At 47.2% G+C, this 26,860-nt stretch overlaps 1 protein-coding gene across 4 annotated transcripts in view; it reads right to left on the minus strand.

Moving 5' to 3' along the window:
• LOC122369646 (prominin-like protein) overlaps window positions 1-26,860 on the minus strand; it is a 70,488-nt gene that overhangs the window by 3,359 nt on the left and 40,269 nt on the right. Inside the window, exons 3-22 of one of the 4 annotated variants that reach the window (XM_043344542.1) lie at window positions 20,127-20,285; window positions 19,175-19,304; window positions 18,089-18,209; window positions 13,662-13,728; window positions 13,320-13,429; window positions 12,040-12,216; window positions 11,304-11,330; window positions 10,102-10,267; window positions 8,733-8,853; window positions 8,209-8,361; window positions 7,573-7,788; window positions 7,130-7,262; window positions 6,582-6,686; window positions 5,738-5,917; window positions 5,198-5,332; window positions 4,603-4,761; window positions 4,037-4,158; window positions 3,527-3,577; window positions 2,171-2,383; window positions 1,665-1,757 (exon numbers count right to left, since the gene is read on the minus strand). In XM_043344542.1, coding sequence (XP_043200477.1) covers window positions 1,665-1,757; window positions 2,171-2,383; window positions 3,527-3,577; window positions 4,037-4,158; window positions 4,603-4,761; window positions 5,198-5,332; window positions 5,738-5,917; window positions 6,582-6,686; window positions 7,130-7,262; window positions 7,573-7,788; window positions 8,209-8,361; window positions 8,733-8,853; window positions 10,102-10,267; window positions 11,304-11,330; window positions 12,040-12,216; window positions 13,320-13,429; window positions 13,662-13,728; window positions 18,089-18,209; window positions 19,175-19,304; window positions 20,127-20,285 — 2,638 coding nt within the window. The remainder of the gene's footprint in view (window positions 1-1,664; window positions 1,758-2,170; window positions 2,384-3,526; window positions 3,578-4,036; window positions 4,159-4,602; window positions 4,762-5,197; window positions 5,333-5,737; window positions 5,918-6,581; window positions 6,687-7,129; window positions 7,263-7,572; window positions 7,789-8,208; window positions 8,362-8,732; window positions 8,854-10,101; window positions 10,268-11,303; window positions 11,331-12,039; window positions 12,217-13,319; window positions 13,430-13,661; window positions 13,729-18,088; window positions 18,210-19,174; window positions 19,305-20,126; window positions 20,286-26,860) is intronic. The other 3 variants (XM_043344543.1, XM_043344544.1, XM_043344545.1) reach the window with 3 other exon arrangements.

Here is a 26,860-nt window from a genome sequence, read left to right on the forward strand (position 1 = left end):
AAACACCACGAAAAGGACCGACTACGCACAGCACACGTTCTTACAAATGTCCGCACTTGACGAGACATTAGCCATTGTATCAGCATCTGTACCAGTCGTCTGACAAGTAGAGGTGCCCGAAACCGCAGCGCACGCGCTCACTCCCGAATCTCGCTCTCGCTCAGAGTCCGACTCGGAGTCCGAGTCGGAGTCGGAGTCGGGAGTGTGGACGGCCAGAGCACGCGCCAGATACGGATGCGAGTCGTAAGACAAGAGGGACGCCCGCTCTCCGGCCCTGTGAGGTCACATCCACAGAATATTTCGCCGATTTCTTTCTAATCGAGCACAAAAATAACTAACAACTAAAGAGGTTCATTTAGTAGGATTCGTTTTAAATTGGGCCATTTAGATTACGTCAATGATTAATTCAACAACAGCAATAGGTAGGTTTCTGATCGATACAAAACTACACATTTAATAACGTTAGATTGTGTGACAAAAATAGCCCATACCATTATGCATAATGTGTGCAACAAGAGTCTAAAAGCGTATGTGCTTGCAATCACCGCAGAAAACTATACAATAAACGGAACCAAACTAAGTCACTATACGCCTGATGAATACCCATACAGCTGTGAATACTGTCATGTCATTCAAAGTGCATGAGTCAATTTAACCAACTATCCAAGCGTACCTAAATCACTTGAGCCTAAGTTCAGAAAAGGCCATACCATGGCGGAAGCCCAATAAAACAATTCGCACAGACTGCAAGCCAGTGCATGATTAGCAAGCTGGCTGGATCTCTAACTCATAAAAATTGCGATGCATCTTTGAAAAGTTATTCATGACTTTTCAGACAATCATACCACGCATGCGCCGCGCAATCATAGCGTTTGCGCATGCGTCGACAGCAGAGGCAGCCATGCAGCGATGGGCAGCACTGGGAGGACATAATATCGAAAAGAAACCAGCCATAACCGGCTTTGAACGGGATAAAGCTGGGATAAGCCACGGTAAGCCGTATGATCTGCCCGATAAAAACCGGCGCAAGCCGGAATAAACCAGAATGGACCGGCGCGGGCTGAAATAAACCGGTTAAAGCCGGTGAAAGCCGCGGGGTGACACGGCGGAGCAGCAGTTCAAATCGCGCACCTGTGCGGCGCTCACAACTGGACGGGGCTCGCGGAACGTGAAGTTTGCCTCGCCAACAACAGATGGCTCTGCTCGGGGTTGCCGGCCAGCCGCCGCAGCATACAGTGCCAGTTGGACTTCGCCTGATCGCCGGCCACACTGGGACATAGTGAAAGCCCAATGACGAATCGGCGACAGATAATAATATCGGGGCACGTCCTGGCCAATGATTTATAGATGTTATCCCTCATGGGCACAGGCAATAGAAATTTGTTGGCTCTCAACTAAATTGGCATATGGGAAGTGTCAATATGAGCTGCTGGATGCTTCAAGACCCCTTCGAGGCACGGGATCAGATCAGATCTCGTCACAGGTCGAGATCAGTAGTCTGACGTCAGGAAGTACAGTACAGTTTCCAGTAGCCAGCCGTCAGAAGCCAGAGGCCAGCGACCAGCTGAGGTCAGCGCTCAAATGTCAGGTCAGGGATTCAGAAGTCGGAGGTCGAGGTCAGTAGTCGGAGGTCGAGGTCAGAGGTCAGAGGTCGGGTCACTCACCCGGGTCCCGGGTAGAAGTAGGGCGGAGGCCGCTCATAGCCGGCCGGGGCCGGGTTGTCCGTGTACCCCGGCGGGCCACCGTTCAGGTCCCACCTGGTGGTCGGAGCAGGAACTAACGTTAGTGAGGGAGACAAGGTGCGAGGCTCTGTCGCCAACGCATTGCCATGCTACAAATTAGTCTTATAGTATGATGACAGAAGAACGATAACAGCTAGCGAAGATGTCACTGTGAATGGCATGACGATATTGGTGTCTTATTAGGGGCATCAACTAACACTTGTGCACCTGAGGCGCGCCTCGTGTGCACATGAAGGGATGCAGATTCAGGCTTCGGAAAAATAAATCAACGAATGAGCGCACTTGACACTTTCTCAGATCCCACTAAAAGTTCACCACCAAGTTACCCCTCAATAAGCCATCATACATACCCTGAATCCCCCATGCCCCGGCATCCCCTCCTTCTCCTCTCCCCGTCCCCCTGATCACGTCACGTGACCACCACTCACAGGGGCGGCGCCTTGGGGTCAGTATCCTCCGCGTGGTCGCTGCTGGCGCCCAGCGGACGGAACTGCTGGCCGCGCGGCGGGATAGACGTGTACGGCGGTGAGTCCGGACTGTAACCATGGTAACGGTTGTTTTCGTACATGTTGCCCGTGCGCCGCCGCTCGCCACCAGAGGCCGCTGTTGTGCTGCGCTTCGCACCGCGCTGGTCACGAACGCTGAAAAAGGGAGTGAGAAAGTTAGTAATCCGGGCAATGCAGTACAATTGTCCATGCATGATCAATCAGCTCAATCTGAACAATTTATGCGTGTAAAGGAAATTATCCGAAAAAGATGATACGGATGATAGCACTTGCAGTGCTAAGACTGCTCAGCTTTTGTAGGATGGCCAATGGGCATTGCACAGATCATCAGTGGCAAAGAAATGTAATAACGGGGACTTCTTCGATTGTTTGAATGGACTTGAGGGCGTATTGAAAGCGAGGTCACTATACCCCAAAAACTGGAACTCTCTTAGCTATTGAAGAGGTATGACACAAGATGGACGGCAGATCAGTTCACAAGATGAAGCATTCAAACACTGGGTATATTTGGGTCTCTTACGAGGGGACAGGGATGACACACAGTAACATCTGCTGACTGCAGACGTTTCAAAACAAACGATAACTTTAGCAATGAAGAGACTTTGTCTGCGTTCAGGCAACCACCTTGGTTATGTTTGAACTTCGCATCAGCTGTGAGTTAGGAAACTCGCTACCTCCTGACAAATGATATGTCAAAATCGGGTGCGCACTGAGCCGTGCACATTGCACTTAACATTCCACTAAAATAAAACTAACAACTACCAAAATGCACGGAAGCGACGTCAACAAATACGTAATACACAAAAGCATTAGCATTCAGCCGGAAGCTTAAAGCGGCTAGAAGCGTAAAAATATTATCAGCTAAGCAAAGCGCAAAAGACACAGCCAGAAGCCATACAATGGATTAGAGCGAGCTTGAATCGGGGTAAACACCCAGCAAGCTGTGTACCTAAAGCTGCGACCTCCTTACTGTTACGCCGTATCTGAAAACAGCCAAAGAGCACTTACAGCAAGCCAACTAAAATACCTAATCACGTCAAGTCAGTCGCAGTTCATCAGCAAGTTTCGCGTGAAGTTGATAAGTAAATTCCGTGACAAAGTTCGACAAATTTTCCAAGAGCAGTGCAAAATCTAAAACGCGCCATCGACGCGAGGCAGTCTACAAAAGCGCAAAGAACACATGCAATGCAGCTCTCCGAATTTGATCCGCTCAGTGAACGAAGTGACTACGTCATGCACCTGATCCTCCCCGCACAGCGGATTTTGTACACCACTTACTTCGCCAGCGGAATATTATCGTGTTCACCATAAGCGTCGTAAAGATATTCACTGAAAATAGCGCAGTGTTAGAGAAAGCTTACAAAATGAATTTTATACCTAGTCATTCCCAAAGCTCCTTGGATGCGTTGTTATTTACAGTGTTTTAAGTTCACCTGCTGAATTATTTATGAAAGAAATAAGAAGTTAGGCAGCAGGCACAGAGGCATTTAGATAGAATCTAATTAAGCTTATCGCCATCACCATACTCTTAATCCCCGTAACCAACACACATAAGAAACCAGTATCTTTTACCAAAACCATCACCAACAGAAAGCATTACCAATTACCCAACGAAATTATCATCACCCATAACGCATTCCCATCCTCTCTCTTTCTCTCACCCTCCCCCTTTCCCTTTATTTCGTTTTATCTCCTCTCTCTCTCCCTCCCTCTCTCTCTCTCTCTCTCTCTCTCTCTCTTTCTCTCTCTCTTTCTCTCTCTCTCTCCCTCCCTCTCCCTCACACTCACTTGTCGACAAACGTTTCCGAGTAGGGCTCCGTTTTGCGATAGAGTGAGGCCAGTACCAGGCTGACCACCACACAAGGGATGAAGATGAGAATACACCAGCCCAGAGCCGCCCAGTAGCCGTTCTGAAACACGCACACATGTAGTGACGTCATTAGTGGTATTGTGACGTCATGGGATCCACTACGGCTTCAGTGCGGGTGGCAGGTAAGGAAAAGGTGTCGTTTAGACAAAGCACATAGCAGGACGGGAAAGGTGCGTCAGCGAGAATAGACACTAGTTATAAAACAATCCCTCATCTGCTACCCTGAAGCCAAGTATAGATGACACTCTCAACATACTTTCAGTATATTAAGCCAAACGTAACCGAAAAGCAAAACTTGACGAATGTTTACAACACAAATCGACAACCACCAAAGTCGAGGCCGATAGACAACAATATAACATCATGTCATAAAAACGAAACAAAAAGACTAAAAATTCATATTCCTTGCCAAACCCACTTTAAAAAATCCATCCCCTTCGCCTCCCCACTACCACTCCAAGTCCTTCCATCCCCAATCACTCACGAACGGGTAGACGACGTTACTGCAGAGTGTGACATCGGTAGCGTTATAGACGTTACTGAGCGGTCCGCACTGTCCCACAGTCCTCCGGAAGGCGCCCTCCACGCGGCCCGTATAGCCGTCCAGGTGGGCCAGGAACTCGGCGGCGTACTCGTCAGCCAGCTGGAGAGAGGGGGAGGGAGAGGGAGAGGGGTCAGATGGCGAGTTTGGATTTTAGGGATGTCATTGTCACTGACGCTGAGGGGTAAGGGGTGACGGTTTATGATGTCAAAGTTATTACATATTAGAGAAGTCTCAAACCTCATTGATGGGCTTTGATATTTTTTTATCTTTTCGTTGGTTTTTACGACTTTTGATCTCAGGTGACCTATGACATATCCCCTGGGCTTTTAAACAAATGTTGCCGTCTCATGATCTATCTGAAAAGTTCTATCGACACCGTATGACAATTCACTAAGCTACAACTTTCACCAGCTCCAATGACCAAATATCAGCCCGAAGTGACCCATGATGTGACCTCACGGTATTGACCTCTGACCCCTGTAACCCCGTGTGACCTCAGTACTGACCTCTGACCCCGCGTGACCTCGGTACTGACCTGGATGACCTCTGCGCTGCCGCGGGTGCTCAGATACAGCTGCGCAGACTCGGCCTGACCAATCAGCTCCCTCACAGCCTCAGTGACGTTGGTACGGTTAAATCGCACGTGCTCTTGGAGAGATATGGTGGCGTTCTGTTGGAGACACATAGAGAAGTGATTAGGGGTTATATGTAAATATACAGGGCCGGAAAAACGAACACTGAGCTGACACGGCACAGGCATGAAGTTGATTGGTGAATGATTTTGGCAGCAGAATTAAAGACAAACTGTGTCAAATATGAAAGAATTTAAAAGAAAACAGACAGGCTTGGTGCAATCATAAGACAGAAGTCAAATTATCCTAACAAATAGGTACAGCCTATTTGCCCAACTCTTATCTTCCCACCTGACGCTTCTCTTACCCTTCCCTTCCTCAAAACCTCGCCTTCCTTTTCCCTTCATGAACTACTTCACGCTCCATTCCTTCCACCATTTATCCTTTTCACATACCACTTCCCTTTCCATTCCTCCCTACATCTTCCCCTCCCTCTAACTCACCCTCAGCGTCACCACAATGGCTGCCATCTGATCGACCACCTCCTGCTGGGCGCCCAGTACGGTGGCCTGGTTCCTCAGACGGTTAGCGGCGCCACGTTCGGCCGGCGGCAGCAGGCCGGCAGCGGCCTCCAGGGAGCCGGCCATCTCCGCCAGATCCACCGCCGTGATACGGTCCTCCAGCTGATCGTAGAGGGGGGGGGGGGGTCAGCTATGAAGGCGTAAAGGGAGGGCATCTTCAAGGGTCGGGGTTAAAGCTGTCGTGCAAAGGCAAAAACTACTATTTGAGGTCAGAGTCTGGCCTCACATAGTAGTTTTTGCCTTTGCATGACAGAACGGAGATTTGGCGACGGGGAGGGAAGGGCTTAGGAAGTAAAGTTTGTTAACGGCGGGAGGTCAGAACTCAACGAGGGTCAAGAGGGTCACAAAATGTCACCAAAATGCACACATACGTGACCAATTTTCCGCCATGAAACCCGACTGTCGCGTGCCTCATACCCTGTCGTAAATCCAGGCACACAATCCACTCACAACTCAACTGTTGGGCTAAGTCATACTCGGACACGCAATCTGTCATGGTAGGCCTGAGCGAAGGGCTGTTAAGGAATATCACTCGCTGAAGAATAGCTGGTTACACAGAAGTGGATTGGTCCTAGTTGCCATGGCAACGTTACACTGCTGTTATGACAGCAGGACGTTGTTTCCACAGGCCATATCTCCCTTGGACGAAGAACAGTTTGTGGTAAAGCCGGGTAATCATAAAAACAAACCTGGGCTATCACCCTACCACCCTTCCATTTACTCAATACTCCCCATTAACTCCACACACTCTCCTGTCAACCCTTACCGTCTGTGTGAATGCCGTGTAGTTGATCTTGGCCACATCTGACTCCGCCAGCTCATACAGCTGCTTCTTGGCCCGCGGCGTTAGAATCTCCACGTTAGTGTCCACCTGACGGCAAAAAGGGGAAACACTGCCGTCAGAGCCACGGGAGAGGCCGGACCAAAGCATGTCGTCAAGGGGCTGCAGGAAGGCCGATGACATGTAAAATTGTTGTATCTACTTTAATGAGAACTACCAAATTGATTTACTCGAACAAAAATTTAAGCGTAGCACCAGATGAAAAAAAAAAACGATTTATCGAGTGGGATGTAAGGGAGGCAGCTGCCCAAACCGTCTAAAAAATCGAATTTCAATGAATGAAAAATGGCAAGAAATGACAAAAACGTAAGACAATAACTGATTTTTTTTAAATAACTACCCAAACATATTGAAAAATATTGATACATCAGCCGACAGCCGCATCACATCGGTATATAAATGATCGAAACAAAAGTATTATTCAAAAACTCGCCCGATTTCCGACAGTGTGCCCCTTCCCCTCGTATACGCACCTGTATCTGTCTCCTGAGCGAGTCGAGCTGCCTGTCGATCCCCAGCTCCTCCTTGTAGCGTGTCAGCTGGCCCAGATCCACCAGCGGCTCCAGGTTCAGCACCGTGTAGATGGTCTGGTTCCGGTGACATTTTCTGCCGGGGCGGACACAGGGTTATTATGAGATATAAAATGTCATATGGGTCTTACTGATCACCTGACTTAAAAAACGTATCTACGCTAATGGCGTAGGGGGAATAAAATTGTACAATAGAGGTAACAGAAGCGTAAAAACACCACAGCGAGTCACGTCAAGGTGACCACAACCAGAACATACAAACAAATATAATTAGAGAATAAGTTTGATAAATCACACGTTTTACAAGATAAATTATAGCGAAGTTAACCAAAAACCATCCATTATCGACCAAACTAGCACTCCCCTACATCTCTCGCTCCACCTACCCAATAACCTCCGCCAGATCGAACCCGGTCTTCTGCAGCTCTGGGAACAGCTGTTCAGGGGGTAGCAGCGCCTCCAGCAGTGCCAGACCACTGGCAGGAGACTCGGGCTCCCGCAGACCCTGACACAGGTAGAACTGGGCCAGGCCTCCGACCAGGAACATACAGGTGACAACGAGAAGTACCATCCAGCCGAACAGGAAGAAGAAGAAGGTGCCGCTGTGGGGGAACAGAGGGGATGTCAGAGCGGGGTATAGTGACGTCATAGGGTTATTAAAATGACGCTATTGGGAGCTGTGGCATCCACTGTGACAGCATAGTCAATAGTCATGAATTGAATGATTTGAATTCAACACAATTTATGTTTCAAATGATAGGCCAGAGTGATAAGAAGCCAAGTCAACAGAATATTTCAACATGTCATTCACTTTTAATAAAGCGAAGATGACACTGTATTGAGCAAAACGCGAGCAGCCTGTAACAGTAATGACCAAACAATTATCGATCTATGTGAAAGAGAATAATCTCCTGAAAACTACGTTGTAAACTCCAACTAAGAAAACATGAACAAGACATCAAAGACCAGAGAACACAACGGGCACGTGCCCGTGCGCGCGCACCAGGGTCCCTTATTCTCACCTGAGAAGGAAGTTGGCTCCGGCGCCCTTGTTGCACGTATCGTCACCGTACACATTGCCCGGTCTGCGTCCGCAGAATCCACAGAACAGACCCATGACCAGACAGAAGGTGATGATGAGCACCATCGACGACAGAATCAGGTACAGGTAGTACCTGAAACGGACACGGATCGACGTCATTAAAAGCATTGTCGCAGCACATTGCAAAAGTTAGTGAGGAGAGATAATGGCACAGGAACAGGTGAGTTAAAAGTGAGATAGTCACCTATTCTCAATTCTAGTTATTTTGGATAATACTAACACTTCCAGACTCAAAGAGCCCGGAGCAGTGAGCACATATAAGAGAAATCCGTTGATTTAATACAAAATAAACCAACATTACACATAACACGTTAGATTACAGGTGTTAATGGCACCAGCGATCTATTCTACCTTCACAATACTGCCGTTCTCTTTCTCTCCCCCCCAACCCATCCCATTCTCGCTTTTGTTCCTCTTTCCCTTCCCTCTCTCCCCCTCACACACCTAAAGGGTCCAAACTGTTCCAGGTACCCATTAGCCTCCGTCAGCGCCTTGTGAGCGTCATCCAGTCGAACCTGATCCAGCACAGACGATACGTTGGCCGCGATGTCACGCAGCTGACCGCCTGGGGGCGCGCGGGGTCGCAGAGGTCACGGAAGGGGTCGTGGGGTTACGGTAGTAAAGGGGTCACGAATCGATAGTCGGGTTCACGGAGGGGTCGTCTGGGTCAAGAACGAGTCGTAAAGGACACTGATGAGAATATGATTAAAATGAAAACAGAAGCTAATGCAAACACAAACTTCAAACACACGCTTGTCAGAACGTTGGATCCCTTAGCCAGTTGACCCGAAACATCGATCCGTCGATTGATCCCTCGAAATGTTTGCTTACCCTCACTTTGGCTATAAGTTCCATCAAAATCCATCCAGTCTCAGCCTTTTAAACTTACGATCAAATATACCTACGCGAAGGAAAGCAAAATGTCATCACAGCCTTTTAGGCACAGCCTAAGGCACGTTCCACATTGTGTTTCGTCTTGCTCTGTGCGTATTTTCAGAGCTAGCGCAGCCTTACAATAACAAACCAAGCTTGAAGGAGGCTCAACAACAAAAGAAGATTCCATTCGTTTGCGGCATTTCAAATGAATTTCTCAGAAGTTGGGGCTCGCCGTTCGGTTATTACATCAAAACAGAATGATGAGAACCAATAGTTCGCTGAGTCCCGTGTCTTTGCAATAAATGGCGCTGTTTTGAAGAGAACTAGTCCCGAAAGACGTTTCAAAGTCGTAAAATAACACATTTGAAAGAAATGAAACTCTGCGATTGGAAAATCATGGAGGAGATAAGGAAAGAATGCTACAAAACTAAAACCGTAACAGAATACATTAAAATTTATTGGACTAATAGCTTACGCAGTTCCTCCCTCGCTCTCTCTTTCTTCGCTCGCTCGCTCGCTCGCTCGCTCCCTCCCTCCCTTTCTCCCTCCCTCACTCACTCACTCACTACTCACTCACTCACTCACTCACTCACTCACTCACTCACTCACTCACTCACTCACTCACTCACTCACTCACTCACTCACTCACTCACTCACTCACTCACACACTCACCCACTCACTCACTCACTCACTCACTCACTCACTCACTCACTCACTCACTCACTCACTCACTCACTCACTCACTCACTCACTCACTCACTCACTCACTCACTCAGTCTCAGTCTCTGTCTCTGTGTCTGTGTCTATCTCCCTCATTGTTTCTATTTCTTTCTCTTTCCCTCCCACGCCATCCCCATTACTCCCCTCTACTTTACCCACCCTTCTCTCTCCCTCTCTTCATTTCCCTCTCCCCCTTCCTCCCCTCTCCCCACTCACCAGCCTGTACGATCCTCCTCCGCACTTCAGGCACCACCGCGGCCACCTCCGCCTGAATCCGATCCGACAGGTCGTCGAAGGATCTCTTCCCGGAGCGAACCTCGCGCTCAATGCCGTTCTCAATGAGCACGGAGATTTCACGGGCTGTGCGGGTGACGTCCGGCAGCTGTGGAGGTCAGCAAAGGTCAACGGTAGGGTCAAGGTCGGGGTGGGGTTATGCTGGGGTCATGTCGGATCATGCGAAAGTCACGGTTAGGGTCATAGACTAAGGGCATGTCAGTGATAGGTCAAGATCACCTCAGGTTAGGTCTGAAGTAGGAGCTTGATACTTGCTCAAGTCAGGTAGGTATCAAGAGTTGTTGGGATCAAAAATTGCCAGCCGTTTGAACAAGTAAGGGTAACGCTTAAATCACGGTCATGCAAGTGTCTTCCAAATTCGCGGTTATTATTCGCTTACATGGCATACTTCACAGATGACAAAGATAGTAATGATTTTCGAGGAGGGCAGGCATTATACGAGTAGAAGCTTCGGTAAGTTGTCATGTTGATCAATACACATTTTAACGAGACATCGCCCACAGTTTGACCAGGGGTTCGCGATTTTTAACATGCAAAAAGGAGTGTGAAAGAGTGACCGGTTTTGTAACGTTCAAATTGATATCATGCACATAACGTCCATAACATGTCAAATATAATTGGGGCAAATCGTGTAGCGTGCCTGCAGCTCTCACAGCAGTGGGTAGCTCAAGAGCTACGTAAGCTGTGAAGTGCGAACGTCAAAAAGAAAAAAAAGCGCGCATGAAGTTGATGGCTTCAAATTCTATAGCGGGTGTTCGCTAACTTATTGGGTTCTCGCCACTTGTCGGTGCGATAAGATCAGAAGGTTTTCGACTCGAGATATTCATGTGAAGTGCGCAGGAAAACGTTGAAAAACGCAGAAAAATATCATGATCTAGATACTCACAGCCAAATGCTCTCAACATAGCCAGTGCCGAGTGCATGTCAAAGCGCACATCTATGTTAAACTACTTTGTGCGTCTTCCAATCATCGAAACTCTACAGTCTGCTCTAGCAAGCAAGAGCAACGTGTAATCTACCAATCGTGCACTAAGCTTCACTAGCATGCATTCGGTGCAATCCACACTACCTCTACACATCACATCTAGCAACTAGAGGGCGTGAACACACTGTTAGAACGTTACCTTCGGTATAAGCTCGAGAGTGAGCCACTGAAAGCATGGCGGCCCACTGTTAGTAATGGTTGTATCGAGCCTACACTGCACACTGTTAGGTTATTGTTATTGTTATATAATATGGTGTTAGGGGATGTTACGAATATGCACACACTGTTAGAAATAGGAAAGAAACAGGAAAAGAACCCTTAGTTCCAAGAATAGAGGACAGACACTGGAAATTGTAGATACAGATATTAGTATGGTAAGAAAGTAAGATTGTATAACACAGAAGATGATATCGAATGCAGACACACCACCCTGTAAAGCTGATGTTATCGACCTGACATTGCAGCTAACGGATAGGCAGACTTGTAAAACAAAACCCACGCATAAAGCACACTCACCACAGACAAATATTTATTCCCACCCCTTTCCAGTTCTGTCGTTTCCAGAGGAGACTAGTGAAGTACCAGAACTAACCCCGCTTTGGGAAAAAGTCGATAGATGCCGACTTATGAAAACCAGTACGTAAAGGCTCGTTCCAATTCATCCTACTCTTACTTCTGCGCCCTTCCCAATCAGTGACTTTATCCCAAAGTACTTTAAATCCATGAACGTCTACTTCCTCCCCCTCCTATCTTTTTAATCAACTTTTTGTCCCGTCATGTACCCAAGACACACTCCCAATCCCTATTCAAAGAACCAAACACACTCACATGCCCCCCCATACAAACACACTCCCCTTCGCCACTCATTTCCATACCTGTCTGAACTCGTTCTGCACTGCCAGCTGGGAGAGGTTGTACTGCCGCGCCAGCTGCTGACAGGTGGGTGAGTTACAGAGCAGCAGCAGCTGCTGCAGCTCGCCCTGTACACTCTGCAGGCCCACCTGCAGCTGATCGGCCCGCTCCTGCAGCCGCTGCGTCTGACTGGCGATACTCTGAGGGGGGAGAAAGGTTAGAAGTCAGCAGGGGAAGGAGAGATGACTACAGACGCTGCTTCTGACTGGCGATACTCTGAGAGGGGAGGAGTTAGAAGTCAGCAGGGTAAAAACTGAATGGTGATACTCTGAGGGGGATGAGAAAAGTATGGTCAGCAAGAACTCTGCGTTTGACTGGTAGTTCTTTGAGGGGGAGCAGAAAGGGTTAGAGATTAGCAGGGAATAGAGACAGCAATACAGCCGCTTAGTCTGACTGGCGATTCCCTAATGGGGAAGGAGGGTTTAAATGTCAAGAGGAAGTGGAGAAAAAAACGTGCCCTCTGAGTTTTAACTGTCGATACTCTGACAAGAGAAAAGAGTGAATATAAAACTTACGATAACCAGTTCAATAGCGCAATTATATTCAGAAATCAGGCAAAAAGGTGGCTTTGACTACTCAGGTTATATACTCACTACATCGCAAATGCAGTTGAACTCACAAGCTCTCGTAATAGAATCGTGGTATGAGTGTCCAGCTCCTTATCGATTGAGCGTACACGAAACCCTCATAACACAACACCCACAACGATCTCTCTCTGTCCCTTCATTGCACCCCACGTGTCACGTTATCCAACCGCCAGACATGATCCAGCCCTCTAAAGGCATTCATATCATCCGGAGCAGGCATTTAGCGGTGCATTAAATTACTCCCAAGCATCGCCCGTTGTGTATAATGAGGCGCGAGAATAAAGAAGAAGCTCAAGCGTGGATGGAAATGAGCGCTGGTCTCATACCCGGGCAGGATGACAAAGTTAATTACGCTTTATGAGATGCTAGATGGGACCGAAATATGGCATCGTTTGTTCTTAGAAGGGAGTCAAGGGCATGCAACAGTCAAAGGGATGAGCCGTTTCATTCAGCGAAGCGGGTTACAGGGTTATAGCGGAAAAAAGTAATGGTAGCTCTAATGTTTCACAGCTCTGGGTCATGTATTTCATGTTGCTGTTCCGTGTCTTTGGAGATTAATTACGAAGTTTAACCTCACTAGAAATCATTACAGCGTGATACCTAGCATGTCATCGATCACTCAGCCATTCCACTGAATTAACGGAAGGTTTACTTACATTGAGATCCTGTCGAATATCTTTAAGCCCCTCAGCTATAACAGTGAGGTCGTCCACCGCCACCGCGCGAGAGATGTTGGCAAGCTTGGCCTTGACCCGGTCACCGCACTCTGGAACAACGACGCACAGTGGTTTAAGACTGATAAACGGTGTTCAAACGATTGATGGTCATTAATGTCAAACGAGCGGACAGCTGTCTGAGTAAGAAAAAATGACAAATTATTAGAAACTAGAACACTCACAGTGATCAGAACATATTCAGAGGAATTGGGTGTTGACTGTCAACTGATAACTGTCACCACGAAGAATTTCTATTTCAGCGGCAAAGCCCAGTCAACTCACTGTCAAGCGACTCGTCGAGCACGGACTGCAATTCCCGGTAGTTGTCCCGCAGCAGATGGTTTACCTCCTGGGGACGGAGAGACACGGCAGTGTCAGAGATAGACGTCTGGTGATGATGTAGATACTGATGTTGTCACTATTCAGACACGATTCAATCGTCACTCAGTCATCAACCAATCACCATTCAGCGATCGGTTATTCACCAGACAGTCAACAGTTACCACTCTTGACACGTCAAAACGACCCATCACCAGCCGAATAACACTGCCGTCTTTTCGCAGGCTAGTCAGATCTAAATTAATATGCGAATGTTCAACAACCAATTCGTTAAGGCCCTCATGATTTTGGCTTCATGGATGCACTGGACACGCTTATCAACAATCAAACAATTATCGCAACGAAACATTGCCACGAAGTCAACATTAACAATAAAGCTATGACTAGCACTTGTGGCCCCCACATCCCTTCCCAAAACTAGAGGCGATTACATCCACGCTAAATTCGCGGCTCTCCATTATTACATCGATGCTAAGCTCCGAACTCTAAATCACGGGCTCCTAAATCTCTGCGATCGACGGTGCTCACATATCACCGGTCTCAGACCAGGCGTGGCTCTAAAGTCCCTCCTGACAGATATATGGACAGCTCAGAGGAGAGCAATGATCGATGGTTCATCCATGCGAGCGCTGATGGTCTCTCAGTGGGGGCCGCCGGTGCGCCGAGGTTGGTGAGACGGGTACCGTTATACGATGGCGCTCCATCATGAAGGTCGTGTCATGGATACTGACATGGGTGTAAACAAAGGATGTGTTGAAATGTTGCATGCACGAATTGCACATTGCACAGTACAAAGCAGAGTGCAAAGCGTAGATGCACGGATTCGTTTGTGATGGCGTAGATAAAACGCAAAGGACATCGGCTATTGTAAAGTTTTCAACAAAGATTTTCCGAATAGGGATGATCTCATGGAGATGCCAGACTAAGCAGCACAAAGTCGTCATGGCGAATGCAAGGCGCCCGCATCAGATAAATCAAACACAAAGCTAGCTCGATACGTGAGCCACTCGACCCAATTCTTCAGCGTATTTAACTAGCTCGGAGAGATCTGCCTGGATGAACCACGAGGCTTTAAATTCATGGCCAACCAAATCATCTCGCGCAGATTACGGGCTGCTTTATAAACAAACATAACAGACAGAAAGACACACATGTTTGTTATTGGAACGTGATTCAGTGTTGCTCCACCGCGCGGGCTGTTGTTCTTCTCACAATCGCGATCACTTCTAGTGATTCACATCAATCCTTCAGGCATCGGTAGAAGCTACACGCGGCCATCAGTCATCCATGGTTATATAAACTTCAAAAGAATTAGGTTTATAGACATATTTATATTTGTTAGTCCGTTTTCCGTATACTGTATAAGTATTTAAACAAGATGAAAAATGCAATAAAACATGACAATGCCGCACAATTTTGGATTTATACTTATCACGTTTGGGTGGATATTAACGCCCGTATTAAAAACAATCTTAATACTTTTCATACGTTCGTTCCACCTGTCATAGTGTCATGGATACCTCACAAAAAGCACGTCTAAAATTACGCAACGCTCCATGGAGATAGCACCATATTGATCAAACAGCCCCACCACCGGCGGCGCACGGTCAACGGTGGACAATTATGCCTGATTGGCGGCGATAATTACGCGACGGTCGATGGTTGCACACGTTGGTAACGGACGGACACCCATTACACTGAGCACCAGCGACAGCTGGACCCATTGTGAGGCTACTAAATACTGCAGAACTGGCTAGTGTGCTGGATGAAAATCCATATTGATAGGAGTGGCGCTGGCTACTCAAAGGTTAGAACAGCGACAATGGGCGAATATGGATGGTTTGGATATGAAAGGAAGAGCCGATAGCTTCACTCAGCTGCCGGACATTGGTCACGTGACCACATTTTCCGTGTGACCTTGAGTTGGCACCAGATTTTGTCGACAGACGTGGCGCAGCTTATTTTACTGCATTATTTTAGATACTAAATATTTAGGCGTGTGGTGGTAAATGATACCGTGCAAATAATATTGAATCATCGGTGACATAGTTCAACCATTCATACTTGAATAGCATCAATAAAATGCAATTAATCTATTATTACTCTTCCGTTGATTTTATTGTGTTTGCAGGCATAGGTAGAAACTGAAAAGCTGAGCCTGCAGCTTACAGTTGTTCTATACAGTAGCGGCGAAACACCTTCAATTAAGGGGGGGGGGGGCACTGCCGACTTTCGGTCCGATTCTTTCCATGCAACGCCCATAGGGCTAATGTTAAAATGCCAAAATTATAGGGGGCACGGTGCCCCGGTGCCCTCCCCGTTCCGCCGCCTATGGTTCTATAACTCTTAATGCATAAATCAATGCTACTGAGGGCTGCAAATTTGTTTTTTACCTATCTTTAATAACTGATGCCCTACCTTCATCTACCATTATCTGTAAGAATCTTGCATCAATCATCACCAGGCTTCTTAGTTTTTTTGTTTTTTTTTACATACCTACGCCCCAGCCGCGAGAGTGGGCGGGTACGACTCCCTCGCCTTATAATTGAGCTAGCCTCGCGGGAAAAACGAGCATGTGTGCCGTTACGGCCTACGGGACCGGGGACGCAGCGATTGATGCACGGTTTAAAAGTCTCAGGTCAACTGATGCCCTCTGAGGGTCAGGTCAAGTGCCCCGAGGGCCAAATACGATTTCGGGTTTTGAAAAATAACTTTGTCAAAAAAAAAACGGCGCAGAGTCGCTATTTTAGTACCATCATGTTTGTCATGCTCCGGTGCGTCAAAATGGTACACTTTTGTTTGGGTGGGGTCAACATAAGGTGTTCACATCGGATCAAAGCCAGGTCAGAGGCACTCAGGTCACGAACTTGGTCGGAGGAGGTTATATCGCATATCATTCGATTCGGTATAGGTCTTCCCGAGTCTATTGGCGACTTTTCCGACTTGCCAGCTCAATTTTATCAGGAGTTATTGACGAAAAAACTTGTGACATTTGTGACGTCATGAATGACGTCACGCGAGGTTAAAGATGCAAAAGTGAAGCATTGGACATTGCAAGAATTGCATGAAATTGCGATTCCATGTGCTTGAGCTAAGTTTAGATCATTCTCGGCGTCAAAATTGCAGTTTCCATATTTTCCCCATTGACTTGTAATGGTGACGTCGCGCGATCGGCCTGACCTCATGTGACCTCTAGGAGAAATCTGAGATATACAAGTTTTGAGACTCCTAGAGGATACTAGGTCCTGTAAGTATCATCTCGCTGTAACAGCTCCTCTGGCACCGAGGGCGTTGCGAAATTTCGGTATTTTGGGACTATTGCAGAGGTTCACGTGTGACGTCATAAGTCAGTGACCTGACCTGAGACGGAAATGCAATTGGTTTCCAAAGATGCGTATGGAAGCAAAGATAAGGTGTGCCAAATAGCAGCCCTCTAACTGTAAGGTGTTTTGAGCTATCGCCAAAAGTCGTGAGTGGAGCGCTACGGACTCCTCCGGTCGGCCGCCGGGGGTAAGGAGGCGTGCAGGGTATCGGAAAACCACCTGGTACTTCGCGAATTTTGCCGATAAAAATACGTTTCTTATGCCAACTTGTAGCCAAAAGACTACTGAATCTCAAACCAGACGTATCCTTGCACTAAATGGCTTGGTTTAGACACGATAGGTCTGAAAAGAAAAGGTCCCATGTATTCTCTATGGGCGCCGCGAGGCCGTTGGCACCAGAGTTTCGGGAAGTGCCCTCGCCACAACCGCACGTGCAGATTTGGTCACGTGACCAAGCGCATTTGCCGCCACTGTATTTATATACACTGTGGCTTCACTAAGCTTGTCAGAACCATCGGTACTGTGGTAGATACTATATCTAAGAAGTGACACTTCTGTGAGAAGCGAATCGTAAACCAGCACTGTCCTTTAGTACAGATAACTCAACTCAATAATACGTGAACAAGCCATAAGAACACCGTCTAACTCCTCCACAGAGCTCTTTAATGTCACTGTCAGCCAAGCGACCCGAAACTAAGAGCAGTTTTGGCACCGTTTCCAACAAGTGTCCATAGTTCGGTGGACGAGTGAAAATTATGACGGCAGACCCGTAAAAAGAATTGGTGTGGAGACGCTACGGTTGTGTCAACGTCAATGTGTGAAAAGGTCAGACAAGTGATCAGTGCCTGCGTTGGAAACGAGCGGCATGATATGCTAACACGTTCTGACACCAGAGAAATAGCATAGCTGAATTGCGTGAGCTTATCAAACTTCAGCTTAACTTCGTCTTCAAATGGCAAGGAGCCTTCAAGTGTAAGCCGAACGTCCTAACTACTGCAAACTCCGTTTACGAGTGTATATCTACACCCATAATCCCGATTAACCCACCTTCTTGGTGTTCTGGGCGTAGAGTTCCACATCGTCGACAGCCAGGTTCAGCCGGGACGGAACCTCCTTGACACCCTGTTCAATGTACTCGTTCACGACGAACGACGCCACCAGACCAAACCTGGGAAGGTCACAAAACGCCAGGTCAGGTCAGATCAGGGCGGGTCAGGGTGAGTAAGTTCGCCGGAGCAGAGGAGCCTCGGCGAGCGTGTGAGCGCGTGCATGCCTGAGATCGTGATTGTCGCGTAAAAAAAAAAAATATATCGAAGATGACGACACATGACTCACGTACATTCAAATGAAACAAAGTGATCTAAATAGATGCTATCCTATCATGGATTTTCCGCATCCGAGACCTCTCACACTTGGTCGAGACGCACGCTACTTGACCCCATTTCTCAATATATTCAACTAGCTCAAAGTTATGACGAGAGTTACGACCTGTTAAAGATTTTACATGATGACTTCGTCTCTCAATATGGCCTTCCATCAACGATCTCGGCAGATAATGAAACGAAATAAAGCACATGCAAACTATAGGACTGCGAAGAAATCACTCGCATTTGCAATGGCGCAGAAACAAAAATACAGCATCAAAGATGTAATACTTTGCGAACGCCAGTGTTCAAAGTGGCGGGTGATCGTAAACAACATTCCTCCGTTTATCGAATTTGAATAATTTATTTTCTTCACGGTCGGCAGGGGAAGGATTTCTGTTTTATGCAAAGAATCTGCTACGTAATGAGGCAAAAACAAACAAATGGATGTACGCTTGTCATGGAAATGTTAGCTCATATGACAGAAATTGGGCGAGATTACAAAATAATTTTGTTCATGCATTGCAACATAAAATACATACAACCATCTTAGACATAAATTCTGGTGACAAGAGAATATCACAACTCAATAGCCACTTGACAGATGCACTGTAGTTCCTAAAACCTTATGGCCTAAGCCTACGCATAGTCAACACGACCCACGAAACCCAACCAAGCAGCTCGTAATGCTGACCCCAGAAAAAAACGCATGAAGTTATACTCGAGCTCCCGTGACGTTAAAAGCACGCCCCGGTGGCGTCATACTCACAGCACTAGCAGCACCAACAGGCTCAGGAACACGCCGTTACATATCCGTTTGCATTTGTCCCTCTTCTTTTCGTAGGGGTCTGTTCGGCCCCCACACCGTCCGGCACACCGACAGCAACAGACTATCATTCCTGAGAAAGATATCGAGCGGGGTCAATAATGGGTCATATAGGGTTGGACAGGGGAATAAAGAGGTCATACAGAGAACGCAGACTGCCAGAAGAGGGATATGATGAGAGACAGGGGCCACCCATGGTCAGACGGGGGAGTATAGGAGGCGACATGGATTCAAAGGGCCAGTTCAAGGGGAAATACATGTAGAGACCAAATAGGGACCACACAGGTGATGATAGTTTCAAAAAACGGGCGGGGTTAGAAGGAAAGCCCGCGGTCAGTCGTCATTAGAGGAATCCAAACGTGGTCTAGACGGAGATGACAGGGCCAAAAAATCAAGCCTTGCATAATCCACGCATAAATAAACAAACCGATAATATCAAAGACCCGCCGGGCCACACAGACACCTCCTGTTAATTGATTCACACATCCGGCCGAGTTCGAGAAATCGCCAAAACATCACATCCGCCTAAAACTCAACATAATTTAAGCTTGGCCTACTGCCATAGCCACAAGGCTAGGCAGCACATTTCATTAGATTATAACTTTAATGGATTCCACCAGGCGCCATCAGCAAGTTGGGAAGAAATGCACGATTACATTCTTCTAATATGACGTCTAAAACATACTGATATCCACTGTAAATGGTACGCCATGTGAAACCGGCGAAGTGTATGTGAAATATGAAATGTATGTAAAACAAACACCATTAAAAGACTGCAACTTACGAGCCCTTCCATCAATAGCTCATATCCAATATCTGACCCAACATCCAATATCCGGTATCCAACTCCAACATACAACTTCACCTCCCACCAACCCCTCCCAGCGTCACTCACCAACAAACGGTGTGAGTACTGCCACCAGGATACCCAGCGCGGCCAGGATGGCGAACCCCAGATGATGATTCAGCAGTGTCGGCCAGTCACGCAGACCCAGCTGGACGAACGTCTCCGTTAGGTTGTTGGCCTTCCGCGCTACCTCGAGCTGATGGCGATCTGGTGGAAGAGAAAGGGAGAGGGTTAGAGATGCGAGAGGCAGACTCGTGTGGTTAGCGACAGTTTGTGGTGGAAAACAGCAATGCAAGAAGTGGACGGTAACATGAAAAATAAAAATTTGCGTTGTAAATCTTTTGTAAGGACGCTATTAAGCATTGGATAGTTCGTAAACGCAGCATACTTAACGATCAATTGGGTTGAAGGACAGGTGTGGCGCTTCATAAAGGTTACAATCACTAGCCATTTGCAAATGTTAATAACTCCGTATCAACGACAGTTTCTTAAGAACGGCATCTTCCTGAAAGGTCACTGGTCACTGTAAGAAACCTTCTGTGAAGGATTAAGACAGGGATTACACTGCCCGTCAGTTTCTCTCACACACACTCAGCAACAAGGCGATCAGAAACAACTTCCATTCGATATATCTCTCCAGCGTCCTGTTCAATTTTCTTCCATTTCCAAGTCCATTTGGGCGATCGGAACAGACAGCCAACACAATTCAATCGTCGGCTATGGGAACTGACGGTCGCGGGGGGCTTCCCAACTGGCAGACATCCAAAAGAAGAGAGAGAGAGAGAGAGAGAGAGAGAGAGAGAGAGAGAGAGAGAGAGAGAGAGAGAGAGAGAGAGAGAGAGAGAGAGAGAGAGAGAGAGAGAGTGAGAGAGAGAGAGAGAGGGGAGAGAGAGGGATGGAGGGAGGGAGAGATAGGAGGAAGATTAAAAGACGAGAAATGGAGCAAGAAGGAAAACATAATTAAGAGAAGCTAAAATACGAAAAACACAGCTGCCTCAAAGATCTGGGGATGGTTAGCTATTACTGCTTTCACTTATTCAATGTAACAAACAGCCAATAATGGAAGCCGTCTTTTGAGGCAATCTTCACAAAGCCACCATGATTACATCAAGTGGTTACTTATCATAGTAGCAGAAACAGCGAATCATCGTTCCCGTATAACGCTAATACCCAGTCTTCACGTCAAGACTGCCCTGATGCTATTGAGTCAGCCATGCGAAACAATTGGAGTGCCATTACGGACCAAATTACCGAGCTTATCCACCAATCAATGGTAATTACTAATTAGTGGATGTCGAGCCGGCGACCTTTCCATTGGATCATGGGACCGCCTACGCGGTCTGTGTGGAAAATTAGATATCGGGATGTAAGTATACGGATAGATCCGGGATCAAATGAGTGCCAAAGCTGCCTCCATGCCAGAGGGATGTTAGGCAGTTCATAGACAGAATCTATGGATGTAACATAAAAAGGTTAGGTACATGAAAGCAAACTAACGAAATATATTCAAAGAGCTTCCGAATCCCATTTGGATATTCGTACGAAAAGCAGACATTTCATGACCGACGTCCGATACCTTCAGAACATGTACTTTACCCTAAGCTAGAGGCCTGTGGAATTCAAATCATATCCACACAGATCGGATCACAACGGTGTTTCGCTTGTAAGAGCAGCACCAACATTCAAAGCCCAGACAAGCACAGCGTCTTTACATAGAGCTCGCTGATCTAAGATACGCCGTGAAAAAAACTGGCATCGGCTGGGCCCGAGTCCAGGGACATGGCAAGGGCCCGAGGCAGCCACCCACAATCGACAAGTGGCAGAATCATTCATATCCGACTGTCATCCGTCACCTCCTTCCATGACCTCCGGTTTCTCCGCTCCCTTCCTCTCTGACCCTCCCTCTCCCCCTCTCCCCAGAGTCGGACGGCGGAACAGTCAACTGATCCGCCCAAAAGAACGGTGATAAAAACGAGGGTAAAGCCGTACCGGGTCGACAGGGCTGGGTTTGGACTGTGGCTTCCCACATATTCTCGACCGGCCCGCCCAAATCCGAACACAAGTTCTGTATAGTTAGGGAGGATCGGAACAAAGACAGACTCATGAATGTTAGCTGTCCTCTGCTCAGCTGCCCAAAGTGAATTCTTCCCTAGACAGTCATAGCAAAGTTGCCGTTACTTTATATCCCAAAAAGTGAATAAATTCACTGATAAAATAACTAACTCATTTCTTGAAAAGGTGGAAACGGAAAGGGTATATTAATAAGGCGGATATCATTCGCAAGCTACAACATTCGCAGACCATCGTCATTCATTAAACCTGAGCAGTGACGGTTGACGGAGACTATTTCATTAGTCCCTCAGTGAGCTCACTTCCAGTGCAATTTCCCGGGTCAAAAGGATTTATTTCCCCGCCATTTTCCACACAATACCGTATAATTCAGAACGACAGAGTGCGTCTTAGCTTCAAAACTCCATTGAATGTTTAAGCAGGCGCTGACTGAGCTCGGTTTAACCTCCGCCGGCACGACCAGGAAACGAACCCAGCCGAGCTGAATACATTAGCATAAACAGGTGCTCGACGCCACGCCTAGGAGGTTGCGAGGTCACGCCCTGGTCCGCAGAGGTCACCATCTGATCGACAGGGTCACGAGCTGACCTCTGCAGGTCAGCGGAGCGATCTCCCGTTGGGGGTCCATGAATACTGACGGAGTGGGAAGTGGAGCTCATGACCACTTCGTGATCAGAAAACGCGAATCGGCCGTGATCACGAGATAATCCGTGACCACATGAATTCAGATACCTGCGTAGCCTTATGAATCAGCTACAACTGGTCAACCATATCCGTGTACTAATGAGTCAGATCCGTGACCAGAAAAGTCAGATCCATAGACAGAAATAACTGCGGAGCATAACAAGATGAACCAACACGAATAACATGCCTGCAAATATCCTTCGAACGTAGACATCCGCTCAAGTTTCACATCGACAAGGCAGTGTGTTGGCAACATGTTAATGCACTTCAGCAAACAATGCCGAGAACAGGTGAGCTCTGTAATGCAATTACCTTTTCGCGTGCGTCACAGCCATCCGATAGCAAAACCAATGCCGTTGGTGAGACCGAAATAGAGCTGCAAATTGTGATAAATTGCCCAACTAGACCGAATGCAGGAGCATCCGAATAGCTATCATTTGTCCATTCGAGAGGCTCAATCGATGCTAATAAAGCAATCCAACTGGAACACAAATTAGGCGATGAGATTTGTTATACAATGCTGTTCTAGTTCCAAATAACGCAAAGTGGACGGAATTTGAGAAGACAATATCTGGAATTCAGACAGATCGAGGATCAAAAATAGATGTTCAGCGCCATTAGCCATACGACGATGCCATTCAGCAGGCAAAATTAAACAATAGTGAAAGATATTTGTAATTTTAAAACAAATAGCACCTGGGTGAACAACATATACAATCGATTTCATGCTACCATTAAAATAATGTTTTGAAAGCCAATATAAGAAGAATCTTAGATCATCAGGCAAAACGTGCACGCGCATTTCCTTTGTGTTCATCATGACTCCGTAAAGCCCAATGTGTTCCTCCAGTGTGACCACCCCCTAAACAGCACCCCTCCCATTCAGATGCAGACCCTGCTCTTCCCCCATCCTCCCCCAACGTTCAGTGCACGTGTGTTCGGCACATGGTGTTCTACCAGCTCACCGCCGACATAACTTCCCCTCCCCTTCCCCTCCCTTCCCCGGGGACCCACCGGACCAGCTGTTACCACCACGCGCCGGTCGAAGAGGGAACAAAGGCGCTCCTTCTCTGGCGGTGCTCGAGCCCTGTGGGGGCGGGCAGCGCGTGGTGCGTCCAAGATAACGGCGACGCGTGGTTTACTGAAGAGCAAAGACGCCGGCAAAGTTGACACAAAGACAACGACGACACAGAAGTGATGAAATAGCGGAGGCTGCGAGGTCGAAACCGGAAGGACTGCGTAGAAGCAGTTTATCGTTTCTCGATCAATTGATGCTGAGTTATTGTAAAGTTTGGGCCTTGACAATCTTTTGTCGAATTCGGAAAATTGTATGATATTTGGTGCTGAACGACAGACGTCAAACGCATGCATTGCGCCTCGATTATTTAAAAGGTCCCCTTGGTCACTCTAACTCACGAAAGCCGCTACAAGCGAGTATCTACGCGGCTTCCGCCACGTGCCAGCACTATCGAGCGAGAGGAACAATACCGTACCTCGGCTGGCAATCAGCGGCAGCCGTGGCCTCAGATGACCGCTGGGATTGCCCATAGCCGCACACTGATGAAAGGGAGAAATGAGAACAGGGAACGGAAGAGATGAGAGCATTAGAAGGGCAGGAAATGAGACCTATCTTATAACCCGGCAGTTGCTGGGGTATTTCGCCACCCACCGTTTGCTTGGGGGGGGGGGGGGCGTTAAACGCCCCCAGCCGATAACTCGAGAACCAATAGGCGCAGCGAAACGCACGAGGCGGCAAACGAAAGAACGCGACGAGACGCTTCAGATGAGTACTTTAAAGTTGAATTTTGAGGTCACAGGTCAGGTCAAGGTCAGGTCAAACACCTGAAATCGGGCTTTCAGTAGCATGGACTTCAGGACTTCGCAATGGGCGCCTCTCGTCATAAACTCTGTCAAAACGGTGCACAATCCATCATATAAGGCCTACAAGAGTGTCAGCTCCATGCAGGGGTCAGTCAAGCATAGGTCAGGGTCAAGGTCAGGTCAACCGGGCAGGCACATATCCCCGAAAATAAAAACTGATATTCGCAGCCTGTGACACATGTTTTATGGGTAATTTGGGGCGTAGAACACGATGGTGACATTCATTTTATCATATGTGTACGTGTTTGGCTAAAAAAGTTCAATTTAAGAAATTCATGTATCATGGTCGTGAAGTAGTCACGAGAAATTGCCAAGATTCAGATCAAGATTTTGGAAAATGCGGAACGATAATCAATAATCGAAGATAGCCATTTGATTCTTCATGGTATTGGCAGTCTAATGGCGTTTACGGCATGTCTATATGTCTATCCTGTGATTTTATATGATTTTTTGAACATATGCCGTTTTTGGTCGAAAACTCAGAAATCATGACGTCACTAAAACCTCGATATCTCAAAAATTTTCCGACCGATTTTTTTGAAACGTTGTCACAATAAACTTCAATCAATTCCCTACAGGTACCCAAAATTTGGCGCGCCGTTTTTATGCTATGGCCCGGCGAAAAAAGTGGGGGCGTTTAACGCCCCCCCCCCCCCCCCCAGCAACTCGCGGGATAATAAGAATATATAATTCATTATTGAGAACAAATGTGTTCCTTAGGCCCTTCAATAAATTCACGCCTGTGATATACCTACACACGACTGACCGCTTTAGTAGCATCGCGCGTCATTTCTTCCACAAGATTCATCGTCTCGGAAATGCGGTCTCTTCGCATCCACGCTGATCGCGGGCCGGAGATTACGACGTCCGGTCCGCTTCCGGTTTCGTGTGAGTGTGGTCAGCTGATGTACTTCACTACGTCACACATCACATCGAGGAAATATCTCGTCCGCGCCAGTTTACGGGGAAATCTGGCTCACTGATAGGGGAATCTGTCTGCAGTGGTCAAAGAAAAATGACGTAGCGTTGGATATGGAGATGTTGGTCGAGTGATAGATGAATTTACTGTCGTAGACTAACTACCAAAGACTAAACGAATGAGGCCTTCACACAGCAGACCAAACACTTTGTGTTTGGTACGAGCCCACAAGGAACCAAGGTCACCACTGAAAGCCACAGAGGATATTATGTCTAGTCGCCCGGGTCCATACGATAGCCGGTATCAAACCACAATCCCGTCAACTCAGCATCAGGCACGAGACTAAACATAGCCCGCGACAAAGACGATGTCGCTGCAACAATAGGAAGCACCGGCAACGGAATTAAAGGCTGAAACGGGAGAGGCACAGACATGGCGTGGAGACGGAAAAATAAGGGTCAAGCAAACTTAGCCATAACGGACAGAAAGAAGAACCAACAGCTGAAGTTGTGGGTGAAGTTCGGAGTGAAGGCTGGGAACGTTTTTCTACCAGTAGTCGAAGCTCAACCGTAAACCAAACAGGAAGTCGATACACCAATAAAGCAAATTATACCTATCGTAGGTAATGTTTATTCAAAAACGAATGCAGTTTCACTTATTAAAGAGCGACACAACTATTCTTTTTAGACTTTTTAAGCGTAGAGGCGCTCATTCCATTGAAAACTCTTCCCAGACCAAATAACACGAACCATGGTGGGCAAAAACCCTCAGTCTCTCTCTGTTTCACTCTAACCACCCGATCCATTATGTGAACCACTGACGTCATATTTCGAAGGCCAGCTGACGCGCCGATGCGTCCACAGCTGGCTATTTCACGCCATTAGGTTGGCGGAGTCTGGACGGTTTCCCACGTTGGAGCCATTGAAAAGTGACATGAACGAATGGCTATCGATGAAATATGGACCCGAGAACAGAGTTGAACCTCATTCACTTCTGAAAACCATACTACCTAACTTTTCACATCGACATAACATGGGACGAATGATCGTATATATCGAAGCAAAACTACGAGCAGCCTCAATAATCGAATCGTACTTCTCGTGTTTTAAACACGCATGTGAAATGCAAAAGTCAAGGAGAAGCGATAAGAGCGAGAAGAAGACGCATCAGCCTTTCACACCTGCCCTAGGGACTGCGTCGTACCGAGCAATGACCCATGGCTGAATAA

The sequence above is a fragment of the Amphibalanus amphitrite genome, unplaced genomic scaffold (assembly GCF_019059575.1).
Source record: "Amphibalanus amphitrite isolate SeventyFive unplaced genomic scaffold, NRLGWU_Aamphi_draft 001058F_arrow, whole genome shotgun sequence".
Lineage (NCBI taxonomy): Eukaryota > Metazoa > Arthropoda > Thecostraca > Balanomorpha > Balanidae > Amphibalanus > Amphibalanus amphitrite.